Source organism: Bombina bombina, chromosome 3 (genome assembly GCF_027579735.1).
Source record: "Bombina bombina isolate aBomBom1 chromosome 3, aBomBom1.pri, whole genome shotgun sequence".
Classification (NCBI taxonomy): domain Eukaryota; kingdom Metazoa; phylum Chordata; class Amphibia; order Anura; family Bombinatoridae; genus Bombina; species Bombina bombina.
Window position 1 is genome coordinate 512692133 of NC_069501.1, and position 18107 is coordinate 512710239.

Consider the following 18107-nt stretch of genomic DNA (forward strand, 5'->3'; position numbering starts at 1 on the left):
ATACAAATATAGTGGAACAGTTGTGTTTATTATAATTATATATGCAATTAGCTATGTATATTTTAAACACTTTTTTCAGGACAAGTAATGATGTGTTTTTAATACTTTGCAGGGTAGCAAAATGTATACCCTTGTTGCTGCCTACACATACAGTTTTCTTTTTAACTATATGTAACAATAAAAGTTATATTTTAACACTGTTCCAGTCTTTTGCTATGTACTTTGAAATCCAATCGTTTTTGTGCCAGAGGTATTCTTTGTACCTAAATCGTTGGGTTATATGTTTTGAACGTATTTTCTAAATGCCTGAACACAACTACCTGTTATGACCTATGATATGAAATATTTTACGAGGTCTGCAGTTAGTAAACATTGATATATAATATATTTATTCAATTCTCTACGCCATATTCTAAAACCCTTATATAGTCCTATATGACCTTTTGAGACATGCAGACCTGATTGCACCCTTTACCATGCCAATTTATTCAGCTCATTATCTGCATATACTGCATCATATAAAAATTATTTTAAGCATTCTATATGCCTATAATTTTGTACTATCCCAGCTCATTGTTTTAAATGCATTTTGCTTACTATCCAAATTCATTTTATGCATGGACACACACGCACCACACCATCTCAGTTCTTTCTATGTATATTTCTTTTGCACACCATATATCCTATGATAATTCTAAAGTGTTGGCGCACCCAGGTATTGTACTATTGTTGGTATTACGATTCCTTCTTGGGGGAGGGAAAAATACAGGGTCTGGCAGGAAAACAGGTGACTCTAGATCTTCACTCCCTGCCTCAGAGAAGCGCAGGGGTCGTTGGCTTGTGATGGTGGTGTGCAACGGGCTCACAGGCTCTGTCGCGAAGACGTCCTCTTGGCCAAATAGACCACCTGTCCTCTGCAATTAAACAGTTGACACAAAAAAAGAAAGGGTATGAGATTACAATGACTCATTCATTTTTATAGTGTTTTCTTTTATTTCTCTATTGTATTAATGATGTAACAAAGCTTGTTACTGAACTCATAGGGCTCCATTTACCATGTACCGGGTGGACAAGGTTCTTATCATGAACCTAGTCTGCCCAGCCCCAGTGCGAGTCGGCAGCATGAACTGCCCACATTTAACATTGCACAAGCTAATCGGATCGGAATGAAATCATCAAATTTGCATTGCTCTCTTGGTATTCTTTGCTAAAAGATAAACCTAGGTAGGCTAATTTCTGAGCCATTGAAGGCCGCCTCTTATCTCAATGCATTTGACAGTTTTTTACAGCTGGACAGTTCATGAGTGTCACATAGAAAACACTGGCTAAAATGAATGTCTGTAAAAAAAAAAAGCGGGCAGTCTACAGAGGCTTCGATACAAGGTAATCACAGAGGTAAAGTATATTCATGTAACCATGTTGGTTATGCAAAACTGGGGAATGGGTAACAAAGGGATTATCTTACTTTTTAAACTGAAACATTTTTAGAGTAGACTGTCCCTTTAAAGTTAGCTACACCTGTAGCTTAATAAATGGAGCCCACAGTTTAGTGTGTTTTTACGATGAATTGTATTGTTTCAGTAACTTTGTAATAAACCCAGTAACAATTCAGTGAGAAAAATATTTCCATGACATATTTTCATTAAAGAGACAGTCAACACCAGAATTATTGTTGTTTAAAAAGAAAGATTTGTTTTGCAAAGTTTTGCATAACCAACACAGTTATAAAAATAGTTTTACCTCTGTAATTACCTTGTATCTAAGCTTCTGCTGACTGCTCCCTTATTTCAGTTTTTTTGACAGACTTGCATTTTAGCCAATCAGTGCTCACTCCTAGGTCACTTCACGTGCATGAGCTCAATGTTATCTATATGAAACACATGAATTAATGCCCTCTAGTGGTCAAAATGCATTTTGATTAGAGGCAGTCTTTAAGGTCTAAGAAATTAGCATATAAACCTCTTAGGTTTAGCTTTCAACTAAAAATACCAAGAGAACAAAGCTAAATTGGTGATAAAATTAAATTGTGAAGTTGTTTAAAGTTACATGCCCTATTTAAATCATGAAAGTTTTTTTTTGCACTTGACTGTCCCTTTAAGCTTAAAGGGACACTGTACTCAAAATTTTTCTTTTGTAATTCAGAAAGAGCATGCAATTTTAAGCAACTTTCTAACTTACTCCTATTATCAATTTTTCTTCGTTCTCTTGCTATCTTTATTTGAAAAAGAAGGCATCTAAGCTTGTTTTGGGTTCAGTACTCTGGACAGCAACTTTTTTATTAGTGAATGAATTTATCTACCAATCAGCAAGGACAACCCAGGTTGTTCAACAAAAATGGGCCGGCATCTAAACTTACATTCTTGCATTTCAAATAAAGATACCAAGAGAATGAAGAAAAATTGATAAAAGGAGTAAATTAGAAAGATGCTTAAAATGTCATGCTCAATCTGAATCACGAAAGAAAAGATTTGGGTACAGTGTCCCTTTAATATAAAGAATTTAAAGTTCACATATGTGATATGTAAAAAATAAAAATAAAGACAAAGTCTACATTGGAAAAAAAAGTTTATTTTGCCTGGAAAAACTGTGTGAATGCATCATTTTTATAGTTAGACTTGTGTTGAATTGTTTACACCAGGCCCCTTTTCAAAGCAAACTTGGAGTATTCTCAAGATATCTTTGTTTGTTTCTGCACACTGACTGAAGACTTTGTTCTACTGTAAAATATTTTAAATAATCCATAGAATATATCTATATATTTTTCAGTATGTTTATTAATTTTTAATAATTTAAACTATTTTTTAAAAATATATTTTTTATGTAATATTTAAAAAACACGCCCTATGAATCCTAAATTCTCATGTGCCCTAACCCGACCGCTTTAAGATCTAAATTGAGGAACGTGATGCGTGTTACTCATATTTTACATTCCTATGTTCTTCACATAGAAAATAATGATCTTTTCATTATTATATATATTATTATATATATATGCTTTATACAGGGAGTGCAGAATTATTAGGCAAGTTGTATTTTTGAGGATTAATTTTATTATTGAACAACAACCATGTTCTCAATGAACCCAAAAAAACTCATTAATATCAAAGCTGAATATTTTTGGAAGTAGTTTTTAGTTTGTTTTTAGTTTTAGCTATTTTGGGGGGATATCTGTGTGTGCAGGTGACTATTACTGTGCATAATTATTAGGCAACTTAACAAAAAACAAATATATACCCATTTCAATTATTTATTTTTACCAGTGAAACCAATATAACATCTCAACATTCACAAATATACATTTCTGACATTCAAAAACAAAACAAAAACAAATCACTGACCAATATAGCCACCTTTCTTTGCAAGGACACTCAAAAGCCTGCCATCCATGGATTCTGTCATTGTTTTGATCTGTTCACCATCAACATTGCGTGCAGCAGCAACCACAGCCTCCCAGACACTGTTCAGAGAGGTGTACTGTTTTCCCTCCTTGTAAATCTCACATTTGATGATGGACCACAGGTTGGGGTTCAGATCAGGTGAACAAGGAGGCCATGTCATTAGATTTTCTTCTTTTATACCCTTTCTTGCCAGCCGCGCTGTGGGGTACTTGGACGCGTGTGATGAAGCATTGTCCTGCATGAAAATCATGTTTTTCTTGAAGGATGCAGACTTCTTCCTGTACCACTGCTTGAAGAAGGTGTCTTCCAGAAACTGGCAGTAGGACTGGGAGTTGAGCTTGACTCCATCCTCAACCCGAAAAGGCCCCACAAGCTCATCTTTGATGATACCAGCCCAAACCAGTACTCCACCTCCACCTTGCTGGCGTCTGAGTCGGACTGGAGCTCTCTGCCCTTTACCAATCCAGCCACGGGCCCATCCATCTGGCCCATCAAGACTCACTCTCATTTCATCAGTCCATAAAACCTTAGAAAAATCAGTCTTGAGATATTTCTTGGCCCAGTCTTGACGTTTCAGCTTGTGTGTCTTGTTCAGTGGTGGTCGTCTTTCAGCCTTTCTTACCTTGGCCATGTCTCTGAGTATTGCACACCTTGTGCTTTTGGGCACTCCAGTGATGTTGCAGCTCTGAAATATGGCCAAACTGGTGGCAAGTGGCATCTTGGCAGCTGCACGCTTGACTTTTCTCATTTCATGGTCAGTTATTTTGCGCCTTGGTTTTTCCACACGCTTCTTGTGACCCTGTTGACTATTTTGAATGAAACGCTTGATTGTTCGATGATCACGCTTCAGAAGCTTTGCAATTTTAAGAGTGCTGCATCCCTCTGCAAGATATCTCACTATTTTTGACTTTTCTGAGCCTGTCAAGTCCTTCTTTTGACCCATTTTGCCAAAGGAAAGGAAGTTGCCTAATAATTATGCACACCTGATATAGGGTGTTGATGTCATTAGACCACACCCCTTCTCATTACAGAGATGCACATCACCTAATATGCTTAATTGGTAGTAGGCTTTCGAGCCTATACAGCTTGGAGTAAGACAACATGCATAAAGAGGATGATGTGGTCAAAATACTCATTTGCCTAATAATTCTGCACTCCCTGTAAATACATGAGCACACATCGAAATATATAGATATATACACATGCTGTGCACAAAGAAACTGTTTACACGTAGAACCAGTGGGCTACTGGGAGGTGTGTATGTATAAAGCACTCAACATTTGACAGTAATGGGTACAATATCATCCGTGGGGAGATTATAACATTGTGAACATCCGGAGTGAAGGGGTTAAATCTTAACTTTTATTCATTCTACCAGATAAAAAAATGGTAACATAAAAACACAAAGGTATGTTCTCCTATACTTCTGAATAATATATACTATAGCCAAATGAGGGGTAAGTATGGGTCACGGATTGACCAAGTATGCAAAATGGCACTGATAATTTCACTACTAATTTGAAGAGCTGTCTACAAGTACCAAATGATAAGGTAAGAGAGTAAGGGTACCGCACCTGCTACTGGGTATAACACTAACAGATTATATTCCACCGTAAGGAGTGAATACCATATAGTGTCAAGAAGTAATGCCAGAATAAGCTATATTATGGATATATGTAGGGGCAAATACTTCACAACCGTATAGTTAGTGTACCCAGTGTGGTTGGATTCAGATACCCCAGTCTCAAAAAATGTAGGACAAATACAGAATAATAGATCACCTCCAAGAACAACAACTGTAGCCCAGGAATGTACAACTGGGGTAATAACACTAGCAGTAAAACTGGGGTAAATAAAACACCCAGTTTAGAGATAATGTATACACATAATAAAATGAGACTGCTTGTGCTATACGTTTTAAAATACCATAACTGTACTCCAGAGAGCTGGGGTTAAGGTGATCCGTTACTCAGGATCACTATGAGTTTTACAACTACAACTAAATAGGTGCGCCTAATTGTTAACAACAGATGTTCATATGTGACATAAAGGTGTCATATGGATCGTGTAACGATAATTAGTGTTATTCCCCCTTAGTATAGGGATGTCAATGTGATATTTGCGGCTTTGTCAAGTTCGTATTTAATAATAGAAATATCAGGTGTTGCAGCGCACCATTAGCTGTGTGTACCTTAGATACTGATAAACAAGTTAAGTAGTTATAACAGCCGGAAAGCCGGTTAGTGATTTTATGAGAGCAGGTCAATTAAGTACTAAGGAATAATACCAAGAAGGGCAGGTAGACCATACTAGCAGATATCTATTAGCATATTTGAATGTTTAGCCAGAATGCAGTAGCAATGGATATTTCCATCAGGAGTGTTATTGGCTATTGCGTATCTTATTTGGGCTCAAAACATAGTGACAGTATGCATAGGTAAAGTAATTCGTAACCCCAATTATTGAGTAAGGCTATTACTACGGCGACACCATTTGTCAGCCAACATCAGATTAATATTAACAGTAAATAACAAATACATTTAGGAAGTATAGCAGAGATACCGATGCAAGTTAAAAAAACATAATTTATGTAAGAACTTACCTGATAAATTAATTTCTTTCATATTGGCAAGAGTCCATGAGCTAGTGACGTATGGGATATACAATCCTACCAGGAGGGGCAAAGTTTCCCAAACCGCAAAATGCCTAAATACACCCCTCACCACACCCACAATTCAGTTTAATGAATAGCCAAGAAGTGGGGTGATAAAGAAAGGAGTAAAAAGCACCAACAAAGGAATTTGGAAATAAGTGTGCTTTATGCAAAAAAAATCATAACCACCATAACAAAGGGTGGGCCTCATGGACTCTTGCCAATATGAAAGAAATTAATTTATTAGGTAAGTTCTTACATAAATTATGTTTTCTTTCATGTAATTGGCAAGAGTCCATGAGCTAGTGACATATGGGATAGCAATACCCAAGATGTGGAACTCCACGCAAGAGTCACTAGAGAGGGAGGGACAAAATAAAAACAGCCATTTCGCTGAAAAAAATATATCCACAACCCAAATATAAGTTTATTCTCAAAAAAGAAAAACTTAAATCATAAGCAGAAGAATCAAACTGAAACAGCTGCCTGAAGAACTTTCCTACCAAAAACTGTTTCCGAAGAAGCAAACACATCAAAATGGTAGAATTTAGTAAATGTATGCAAAGAAGACCAAGTTGGTGCTTTGCAAATCTGATCAACTGAAGCTTCATTCTTAAAAGCCAAAGAAGTGGAAACTGAACTAGTAGAATGAGCTGTAATTCTCTGAGGCGGGGCTTTACCCGACTCCAAATAAGCTTGATGAATCAAAAGCTTTAACCACAATGCCAAAGAATTGGCAGAAGCCTTCTGCCCTTTCCTGGAACCAGAAAAGATAACAAATAGACTAGAAGTCTTCCTGAAATCTTTAGTGGCTTCAACATAATATTTCAGAGCTCTCACCACATCCAAAGAATGTAAAGATCTCTCCAAATAATTCTTAGGATTAGGACACAAAGAAGGGACAACAATTTATCTATTAATGTTGTTAGAATTCACAACCTTAGGTAAGAATTTAAATGAAGTCTGCAAACTACCTAATCCTGATGAAAAATCAGAAAAGGAGATTCACAAGAGAGAGCTGATAATTGAGAAACTCTAGCAGAAGAGATGGCCAAAAGGAACAACACTTTCCAGGAAAGTAGTTTAATGTCCAAAGAATGCATAGGCTCAAATGGATGATCCTGTAAAGCCTTCAAAACCAAATTAAGACTCCAAGGAGGAGAGATTAATTTAATGACAGGCTTGATACGAACCAAAGTCTGTACAAAACAATGAATATCAGGAAGTTTAGCAATTTTCCTGTGGAATAAAACAGAGCAGAGATTTGTCCTTTCAAGGAACTTGCAGACAAACCTTTATCCAAACCATCCTGAAGAAACTGTAAAATTCTAGGAATTCTTAAAGAATGCCAAGAGAATTTATGAGAAGAACACCATGAAATGTAAGTCTTCCAAACTCGATAATAAATCTTTCTAGAAACAGATTTATGAGCCTGCAACATAGTATTAATCACTGAGTCAGAGAAACCTCTATGACTAAGCACTAAGCGTTCAATTTCCATACCTTCAAATTTAATGATTTGAGATCCTGATGGAAAAACGGACCTTGAGATAGGTCTGGCCTTAATGGAAGTGGCCAAGGTTGGCAACTGGACATCCGAACAAGATCCACATACCAAAACCTGTGAGGCCATGCTGGAGCCACGAGCAGCACAAACAATTGCTCCATGATGATTTTGGAGATCACTCTTGGAAGAAGAACAAGAGGCGGAAAAATATAAGCCGGTTGATAACACCAAGGAAGTGTTAATGCATCCACTGCTTCTGTCTGAGGATACCTGGACAGGTACCTGGGAAGTTTTTTGTTTAGATGAGAAGCCATCAGATCTATTTCTGGAAGCCCCCACATCTGAACAATTTGAGAAAACACATCTGGATGGAGAGACCATTCTCCCAGATGTAAAGTCTGACGACTGAGGTAATCCGCTTCCCATTTGTCTATACTTGGGATATCAACCCCAGAAATTAGAAAGGAGCTGGATTCCGCCCAAACAAGTATTCAAGATACTTCTTTCATAGCTTGAGGACTGTGAGTCCCATCCTGATGATTGACATATGCCACAGTTGTGGTATTGTCTGTCTGAAAACAAATGAACGGTTCTCTCTTCAACAGAGGCCAAAACTGAAGAGCCCTGAGAATTGCACAGAGTTCCAAAATATTGATTGGTAATCTCACCTCTTGAGATTTCCAAACCCCTTGTGTTGTCAGAGATCCCCAAACAGCTCCCCAACCTGAAAGACTGTTGTGATCACAGTACAGGTTGGACGAATGAAAGAGGCCCCTAAAATTATACGATGGTGATCTAACGACCAAGTCAGAGAAAGTCGAACATTGGGATTTAAGGATATTAATTGTGATATCCTTGTATAATCCCTGCACCATTGGTTCAGCATACAAAGCTGGAGAGGTCTCATATGAAAACAAGCAAAGGGGATCACGTCCGATGCTGCAGTCATGAGACCTAAAACTTCCATGCACATAGCTACTGAAGGGAATGACTGAGACTGAAGGTTCCGACAGGCTGCAACCAATTGCAAACGTCTCTTGTCTGTTAGAGACAAAGTCATGGACACTGAATCTATCTGGAAACCTAAAACGGTTACCTTTGTCTGAGGAATCAAATAACTTTTTGGTAAATTGATCCTCCAACCATGGCTTTGAAGAAACAACACTAGTTGATTCACATGAGATTTTGCAGAATGTAAAGATGATCGAGTACCAAGATATCGTCCAAATAAGGAAACACCGCAATACCCCGCTCTCTGATTACAGAGAGTAGGGCACCGAGAACCTTTGAAAAGATTATTGGAGCTGTTGCTAGGCCAAAAGGAAGAGCAACAAATTGGTAATGCTTGTCTAGAAAAGAAAATCTCAGGAACTGATAGTGATCCGGATGAATCGGAATATGAAGATATGCATCCTGTAAGTCTATTGTGGACATATAATGCCCTTGCTGAACAAAAGGCAGAATAGTCCTTATAGTCACCATCTTGAAAGTTGGTACTCTTACATATCGATTCAAAATCTTTAGATCCTAAACTGGTCTGAATGAATTTTCTTTCTTTGGGACAATGAATAGATTTGAATAAAACTCCAGGCCCTGTTCCTGAAACGGAACTGGCATGATTACCCCTGATAACTCCAGGTCTGAAACACACATCAGGAAAGACTGAGCTTTTACTGGGTTCGCTGGAATGCGTGAGAGAAAAAATCTTCTCACAGATGGTCTTACTCTGAATCCTATTCTGTACCCCTGAGAGACAATACTCTGAATCCAATGATTTTGGACCGAATTGATCCAAACATCTTTGAAGAATTGTAATCTGCCCCCTACCAGCTGAGCTGGAATGAGGGCCGCACCTTCATGCAGACTTGGGGGCTGGCTTTGATCTCTTAAAAGGCTTGGATTTATTCCAATTTGAGGAAGGCTTCCTATTGGAAACAGATTCCTTTGGGGAAGGATTAAATTTCTGTTCCTTATTATGTCGAAAGGAACGAAAATGGTTAGAAGCTTTAGATTTACCTTTATGTTTTTTATCCTGAGGCAAAAAAACTCCCTTCCCCCCAGTGACAGTTAAATTATTGAATCCAACTGAGAACCAAATAATTTATTACCTTGGAAAGAAAGAGAAAGCAATTTGGACTTAGAAGTCAAATCAGCATTCCAAGATATGAGCCACAAAGCTCTTCTAGCTAAAATAGCTAAAGACATATATCTAACATCAATTTTGATGATATCGAAAATGGCATCACAAATAAAATTATTAGCATGTTGAATCAATTTAACAATGCTAGACAAATCATGATCTGATACTTGTTGTGCTAAAGTTTCCAACCAAAAAGTTGAAGCAGCTGCAACATCAGCCAAAGAAATTGCAGGCTTAAGAAGATGACCTCAATATAAATAAGCCTTCCTTAGATAAGATTCAATTTTCCTATCTAAAGGATCTTTAAAAGAAGTACTATCTTCCGTAGGAATAGTAGTATGTTTAGCAAGAATAGAGATAGCCCCGTCAACTTTGGGGATCTTTTCCCAAAACTCCAATCTAAGTCCTGGAAAAGGATACAATTTTTTAAACCTTGAAGAAGGAATAAAAGAAGTACCAGGCCTATTCCATTCTATAGAAATCATATCAGAAATAGCATCAGGAACTGGAAAAACCTCTGGAATAACCACAGGAGGTTTATAAACATAATTTAAACGTTTACTAGTTTTAATATCAAGAGTACTAGTTTCCTCCATATCCAATGTAATCAACACTTCTTTAATTAAAGAACAAATATACTCCATTTTAAATAAATAAGAGGATTTGTCAGTGTCAATATCTGAGGCAGGATGTTCTGAATCAGATAGATGCTTATCAGAGAAGGATAAATAAGTATGTTGCCGGTCATTTGAAATTTCATCAACTCTATGAGAAGTTTTAAAAGACCTTTTTACGTTTATTAGAAGGCGGGATGGCAGACAAAGCCTTCTGAATAGAATGAGAAATAAATTCTTTTAAATTTACAGGTATATCTTGTGCATTAGATGTTGAGGGAACAGCAACAGGTAATGAACTACTACTGATGGATACATTTTCTGCATGTATGGTTATCATGACAACTATTACAAACCACACCAGGAGGTATAATCTTTACAAGTTTACAACAAATGCACTTAGCTTTGGTAGAACTGTTATTAGGCAGCAGGGTTCCAACAGTGATTTCTGAGACAGGATCAGATTGAGAGATCTTGCAAATGTAAGAGAAAAAAACAAGATATAAAGCAAAATGATCAATTTCCTTATATGGCAGTTTCAGGAATGGGAAAAATGCAAACAGCATAGCCCTCTGACATAGAAAAAGGCAAGAGGCAAATAGGAATGGGGTCTTAAATAATGAAAATATTTGGCACCAAGTATGACACACAACAAACAAAAATATTTTTTGGCGCCAAAAACATCCGAAAACGACACACTCAGGTCATAGATTACGCAACCTTGTGAAGGACTCAGTGTCAACTAAGACACCGGAAATGACAAATTTGCGTCAATGAACGTAACTTCGCGCCAAAAAATCTGGCGCCAAGAATGACGCAATAAACTTTGGCATTTTGCGCCCACCCGAGCCTAATTCTGCCCGCAAATTTAAAAGACAGTCAATTTGAAAGAGACTATACCCCAGGTAAGAAACACATTTTCATAAAAAAGCATTTCCCAGATATGAAACTGACAGTCTGCAAAAAGGAAATATACTGAAAACCTGAATCATATGAAATATTAGTACAATACATATATTTAGAACTTTATATAAATACATAAAGTGCCAAACCATAGCTGAGAGTGTCTCAAGTAATGAAAACATACTAACCAAATGACACCCATCCACACATAGCAGATAGCCAAACCAGTACTGAAACGGTTATCAATAGAGGTAATGGAATATGAGAGTATATCGTTGATCTGAATAGGGAGGTAGAAGATAAATCTCTATGACCGATAACAGAGAACCTATGAAATAGATCTCCGTGAGGAAACCCATTGCATTCAATAGGTGATACTCCCTTCACATCCCTCTGACATTCACTGTACTCTGAGAGGAATCGGGCTTCAAAAATGCTGAGAAGCGCTTATCAACTAGAATCTAAGCACAAACTTATTTCACCACCTCCATAGGAGGAAAAGTTTGTAAAACTGAATTGTGGGCGTTGTGAGGGGTGTATATTTATATAGTAGGGGCAGTGACCTGAATGTGAGAAGGCTTTAAACATACAAGGATTACTAAGATCCAAGGTAATATAATGAATAGAATGCTATGTGGCAAAGAGCAAGGAAGTGATCAAATGGTCCCATTATAGTGAACTGATACAAATGAGTGGAATATAAACACCCAGGAAGATACTAGTGTAGGTGGATCAAAATAGGAAATATACTGGGCATCATATGAAAAGCTGGAGTGGGCAAAAAACAAACATGAACAGTGACATAACACAACAGGAGAAGAAAGTGGGGACCTGGTAATGGAAGATAAGCTTTAAGATAAATACATAATTGTATGGTATGGTTTGTGTAACTCACTCTATATGATGGTTACCTCATGGTAATTAGTATTATGTATCAATTATAAAAAGCAATAAAAATTATTCTGCTCATTTAGCCCTTTGGGGTGAACGCAATCTAAGAGGTAAATCCATCTACACACTGCCCTCCTAATATAGTTACAGCTTGAACAAGACCCACATGGGAAGGAGCCAGGTACAAAAGAAGACTTGGTTTTGCCCACTTGAAAGTGGCTGCTGGAGACCATATTTTTAATGTTTTGAGTTCTTCTGTAGCCCACTTTAACAGAATCACCGACAATGGGTTTTAAATCTGGATCCAATAACAGTATGTTCCAGTGTTTGTTCATGATGTCGGTGATTAAATGTGTCAGTGGGTTGTATGTGAATATCAGTCTGGTCTGATCCTCTTTCATTTTCTGTTTTTTGAGCAAGTTAATTCTGTTGGTATTGAGGGCTCTTAATCTGTTGTTTTTTTAATCTCTCTTTTGCTGTATCCTCTGTCAAATAGTCTCTTTTCTAGATCTTTCGCCTGCGTCTTGAATAGAGAAAGATCACTACAATTTCTTCTTATTCTAAGAAATTCTCCCACCGGTAAGGATTTGGTGGTGCCAGGGGCATGGGCGCTTCTTTTATGTAATAAGAATTTGGTAGCAGTAGATTTCCGAAAGAGGTCTGTATGAATTTTGCCCTCTGCATCTTTGAAGATTGTCAAATCCAAGAACTCTATTTTTGATTGACTCATAGTGTATGTTAATTTTAATATTTAGCGTATTATCATTCAACTTGCCTAAAAAGGTCTGAAATTCCTCCCGGGTACCCTCCCATAGATACATAATATCATCTATGTATCGGATCCAGAGTGGTATTAAGTTGGTATCATCTGTGTATGTATCTGAAAATACACATAGTCTCTCCCACCACCGAGGAAGAAGTTGGCATATGTGGGTGCACATGCTGTGCCCAACGCTGTGCCTTGTATCTGGAGATAGAATAGGCTGGCAAAGGTGAAAAAATTATATTTAAGTACAAATTCTAATAGTTGAAGAATAAACAGATCATGGGTGTCTTCTTCCTTAGAGCCTTCTTCTAAAAAGAATTGTACTTCCTGCAGTCCTTTGTTATGGGAAATAGATGTATATAGAGCCTCTACATCTGCCATTACCAGCCAGGTTTCTTTCCTAACAGTGATGTTATCAAGTCTTTCAAGTACTTCCATAGTATCTTTTACAAAAGATGGGAGTGCTGTTACAAACTCCCTTAACCTATGGTCAACATACTGGCTGGCACGGTCAGATAAGCACTCCTTGCCAGACACAATTGGTCTACTTGGGGGGATGTCGATGTTCTTATGTACTTTAGGGATGAGATAAAATGTCACGACTTTGGGTTCTTTAACAGTGAGAAATTTAATTTCATCAGAGTTAATAATCCCCCTATCATGGGCCTCTTTAATGATCTTGTTATAAATCTTAAAATAGGCTACACTGGGGTTATTAAATAATCTCTGGTAGCATTGTTTGTTGTTTCAATTGTTTCTCAACCTGTTTGATGTACATTACTGTGGGCCAGATGACAATATTGTCCCTCTTGTCGGCTTCCCTTATTATTACATCATCCCAAGTTTGTATCTCTTGCAGTAATATTTTCTCTTCCAAGGTTAAATTACTAGATTGGGTTTGAGTTTTTATCTGGGATATTTCATGACACACTACTTGATTGAATATTGTTGTGAAGAAGTATTATATTTTGGAACAAAGGTAGATTTAGATTTCAGATTTTTGCGCCACTGGGCAGGTTCCCGATTCCCTTCACTCATCAAGCTTTCCAAATCAAATAAGGCTTTTGTATCTTCCTCGGAGATGGGGGATAATTTATTTTATCAAAATACTTTTTGAGGGTTAATTTCCGAACAAATAACTGAATATCTTTAATAGCTTCAAATTTGTTTAAATTGCCGGTAGGGCAAAATGACAAACCTTTAGATAACACAGATATATGGGCAGATGTTAATTCATGACCTGAGAGGTTAATGACTTTTAGTGATTGAGTCTCATCTGCGAGAAGGGGCTGGGTGCCCTCCGCATAGAGCAACCTCCCCTGTGGGATGCCCTGGAGTGACCCCTCAACCTGGTTGGTCTTTTGTTTATATTTCTTTCCTCTTCGGGTGGTTTTGCCTCTTCGTGTGTGCCCGAATCTAAAAAAGTCTTTCTTTTGTTTCTGGAAGGCAGACTAAATATGGATGTAGAAGGGGTGGGTACTGAGGCACTAATATCATTGTTATCATTATCCTCTCCATTGGTATCTGATACATCGCTCTGGATGGTATTGGCCTGGAAAGAACGGGAGGTGCTTCTATAAAAGTTTCTCCTTCTCCATTTATAGACTTTTTTCTCTTTATAGTCATTGATATCTAGGATTAGTTTGCCCTGTTTTATATCTCTAAGTTCTTTAATGTATTGGTTTAGCTCCTTTTGGTAATTTTTATATAGTTTTTCAAAGTCAGTTTGTGTCTCAAAGGTTTTGAGTTGATTGTATTGTTCCTGGATTACGAGTTCTAACTTGTCGTCATATTTATCTTTATCATGCTTGATGAGGATATTAATAAGTTTGACTAAGCATTCTGAAAGAGCTGTTTCCCATTCTTCAGTTAGGGTATGGTTCTCAAATTCAAACGCTGGGAACAACTGAATCCTCAAACCTTGGGGTATCAGTTTTTGTTTGATATACTTGTCAAAAAATTTGTGGTCCCACCACACTTTTTCCTGTTTAAACATGTTCTTATGAACTTCTTTAAGGGCAGCTTTAAGGGAAGGTGCAGACATAGTTGTTTCAGTTGCATTGTATTTAAACATATTATCCAAATCTACATTCCTTTTGGATTGTCTTTCAATTCGGTCTTTATTTATATTATCAGCCATTTTCCAAGGATTAATTGGATTTTACAATAAATCTCCACAGATATATGTAGAGGACAGAAGTGTGCTCTATCATTATAGGAAACTGTTTGAACAACAGTATATGTTAGATATAGGAGAAAAGAGGAGAAACAACAATGGCACTATATTGGCACTACACTATATAAAAATTACCAAAAGGAGCTAGACCAATACATTAAAGAACTAATCCGAGAAATCAATGACTATTAAGAGAAAAAAGTCTATAAATGGAGAAGGAGAAACTTTTATAAGCACCTCCCGTTCTTTCCAGGCCAATACCATCCAGAGCGATGAATCAGATACCGATGGGGAGGATGATGATAACAATGATATTAGTGCCTCAGTACCCACCCTTTCTACATCCATATTTACTCTGCCTTCCAGAACCAAAAGAAATACTTTTTTAGATTCGGGCACACTAGGAAGAGGCAGAACCACCAAAGAGGAAATAAATATAAACAAAAGACCAACCAGGTCGAGGGGTCACTCCAGGGCATGTCGCTCTATGCGGAGGGCACCCAGCCCCTTCTCACAGATGAGACTCAATCACTAAAAGTCATTAACCTCTCAGGTCATGAATTAACATCTGCCCATATATCTGTGTTAACTAAAGGTTTGTCATTTTGCCCTACCGGCAATTTAAACAAATTTGAAGCTATTAAAGATATTCAGTTATTTGTTCGCAAATTAAACCTCAAAACATTTTTTGCTAAAAAAAAACTGATCCCTCCATATCCGAGAAAGATGCACAAGCCTTATTTGATTTAGAAAGCTTGATGAGTGAAGGGAATCCGGAATCTTCCCAGTGACGCAAAAATCTGAAATCTAAATCTACCTTTGTTCCAAAATATAATACTTCTCCACAACTTGAAATATTCAATCAAGTAGTGTGTCATGAAATATCCCAGATTAAAACTTGACCCCACCTAGTAATTTAACCTTGGAAGAGAAAATAGCACTGCAAGAGATACAAACTTGGGAGGATGTAATAATAAGGGAAGCCGACACGGGGGGCAATATTGTCATTTGGCCCACAGTAATGTACATCAAAAAGGTTGAGAAACAATTGAAAAACAAACAATGCTGCCTGTTATGAATTAATAGGAGAGATGGAACTCAACTGCAGAAATTCAGTAAATTAGGTTTTGTTAGCCAGTAGTAGCACTGAGAAGCTAAGAGACTGAACTCAGAGCAAATGATACTTAGGCTATAATATAATATATACAATGATCACCTTAACAAGAATGTAAAGGTTATAAAGTGAACAGAACTTGAAATTCTGATTTAGGTATATTAGGCTTTGCCCAGCTAGCTCCCAGTGACAAAGTAATAACTCAAATCTTGGGTGTAGGCAATATTCTGTTAAGCATTCCCAAACTTAGCTAATGTCCATGCTTCATATAGGAAATAACATAAGGGAATGTTAGGAGAATGTCTTTTTAAGAAAAGATGTGTTGCGCTTTGTTTAGATAACAACTGGTATTCAGTGCAGTAATATATACAGTGAGAGGTTTCCTTAACAAGACTTAGAAAGTAAATCCTGGATGAAGGAAGTAATTCAGCAACTACTCACAGTAAGGATGACAGGAGCAGCATGGAGGTTAGAGTGAATACGCTGTTAGGAGATTCACAGCTCAGCTGACTGCAGACAAAGCAGATTGATCAATAAAGGTTCTTCAGGGTTAAAGCTGAAATGAAATACTGTAGTAACAATTCCAGAGTTGGAAGAGACTGTAGATAAATGGCTTTAATTCAATCAGGACAAATCCAGGAGATGCAACTTCTAGGATTACCAAATACAAAATAGGAAAAAGGAAAAGTGGGCTTGTCAGGTTTAAATAACCTTGCTCACAAGGTGAAGTTGAATTAAAGGTACAGTTGCCGAAACATGAGTTCTGAAAACCAGAGATTATTTAATAACCCCAGTGTAGCCTATCTTAAGATCTATAACAAGATCATTAAAGAGGCCCATGATAGGGGGATTATTAACTCTGATGAAATTAGATTTCTCACTGTTAAAGAACCCAAAGTCGCAACATTTTATCTCATCCCTAAAGTACATAAGAACATCAACATCCCCCCAGGTAGACCGATTGTGTCTGGCAACGAGTGCTTATCTGAACGTGCCAGCCAGTATGTTGACTATAGGTTAAAGAAGTTTGTAACAGAACTCCCATCTTTTGTAAAAGATACTATGGAAGTACTTGAAAGACTTGACAACATCACTGTTAGGAAAGAAACCTGGCTGGTAACGGCAGACGTAGAGGCACTATATACATCTATTTCCCATAACAAAGGACTGCAGGCAGTGCAATTCTTTTTAGAAGAAGGCTCTAAGGAAGAAGACACCCATGATTTGTTTATTCTTCAACTATTAGAATTTGTACTTAAATATATTTGTTTCACCTTTGCCAACCTATTCTATCTCCAGATACAAGGCACAGCGATGAGCACAGCATGTGCACCTACATACACCAACCTCTCTCTCGGGTAGTGGGAGAGACAATGTGTATTTTCAGATACATACACAGATGATACCAACTAAATACCACTCTGGATCCGATACATAGATGATATTATGTTTCTATGGGAGGGTAACCGGGAGGAATTGGAGACCTTTTTAGGCAAGTTGAATAATACGCTGAATATTAAATTAACATATACTATGAGTCAATCAATAATAGAGGATTTAACAATCTTCACAGATGCAGAGGGCAAAATTCATACAGACCTCTTTAGGAAACCTATGGCTACCAACAGCTTCTTACATAAAACCAGCGCCCATGCCCCTGGCACCACCAAGACCTTACTGGTGGGAGAATTTCTTAGAATAAGAAGAAATTGTAGTGATCTTTCTCTATTCAAGATGCAGGCAAAATATCTAGAAAAGAGACTATTGGACAGTGGATACAGCAAAAGAGAGATTAAAAAAGCCAGATTAAGAGCCCATAATACCAACAGAATTAACTTGCTCTAAAAACAGAAAAAGAAAGAGAAAGAGGATCAGACCAGACTGATACTCACATACAACCCACTGACACATTTAATCATCGACCTCATGAACAAACACTGGAACA

The 18107-nt window shown here is 37.3% G+C and overlaps 1 protein-coding gene across 2 annotated transcripts in view; it reads right to left on the reverse strand.

The window, feature by feature from the left end:
* CACNA1S (calcium voltage-gated channel subunit alpha1 S) overlaps window positions 1–18107 on the reverse strand; it is a 572869-nt gene that overhangs the window by 9679 nt on the left and 545083 nt on the right. For both annotated transcript variants that reach the window (XM_053706913.1, XM_053706914.1), the window contains one exon: window positions 712–914. In XM_053706913.1, the coding sequence (XP_053562888.1) occupies window positions 712–914 (203 nt within the window). The remainder of the gene's footprint in view (window positions 1–711; window positions 915–18107) is intronic.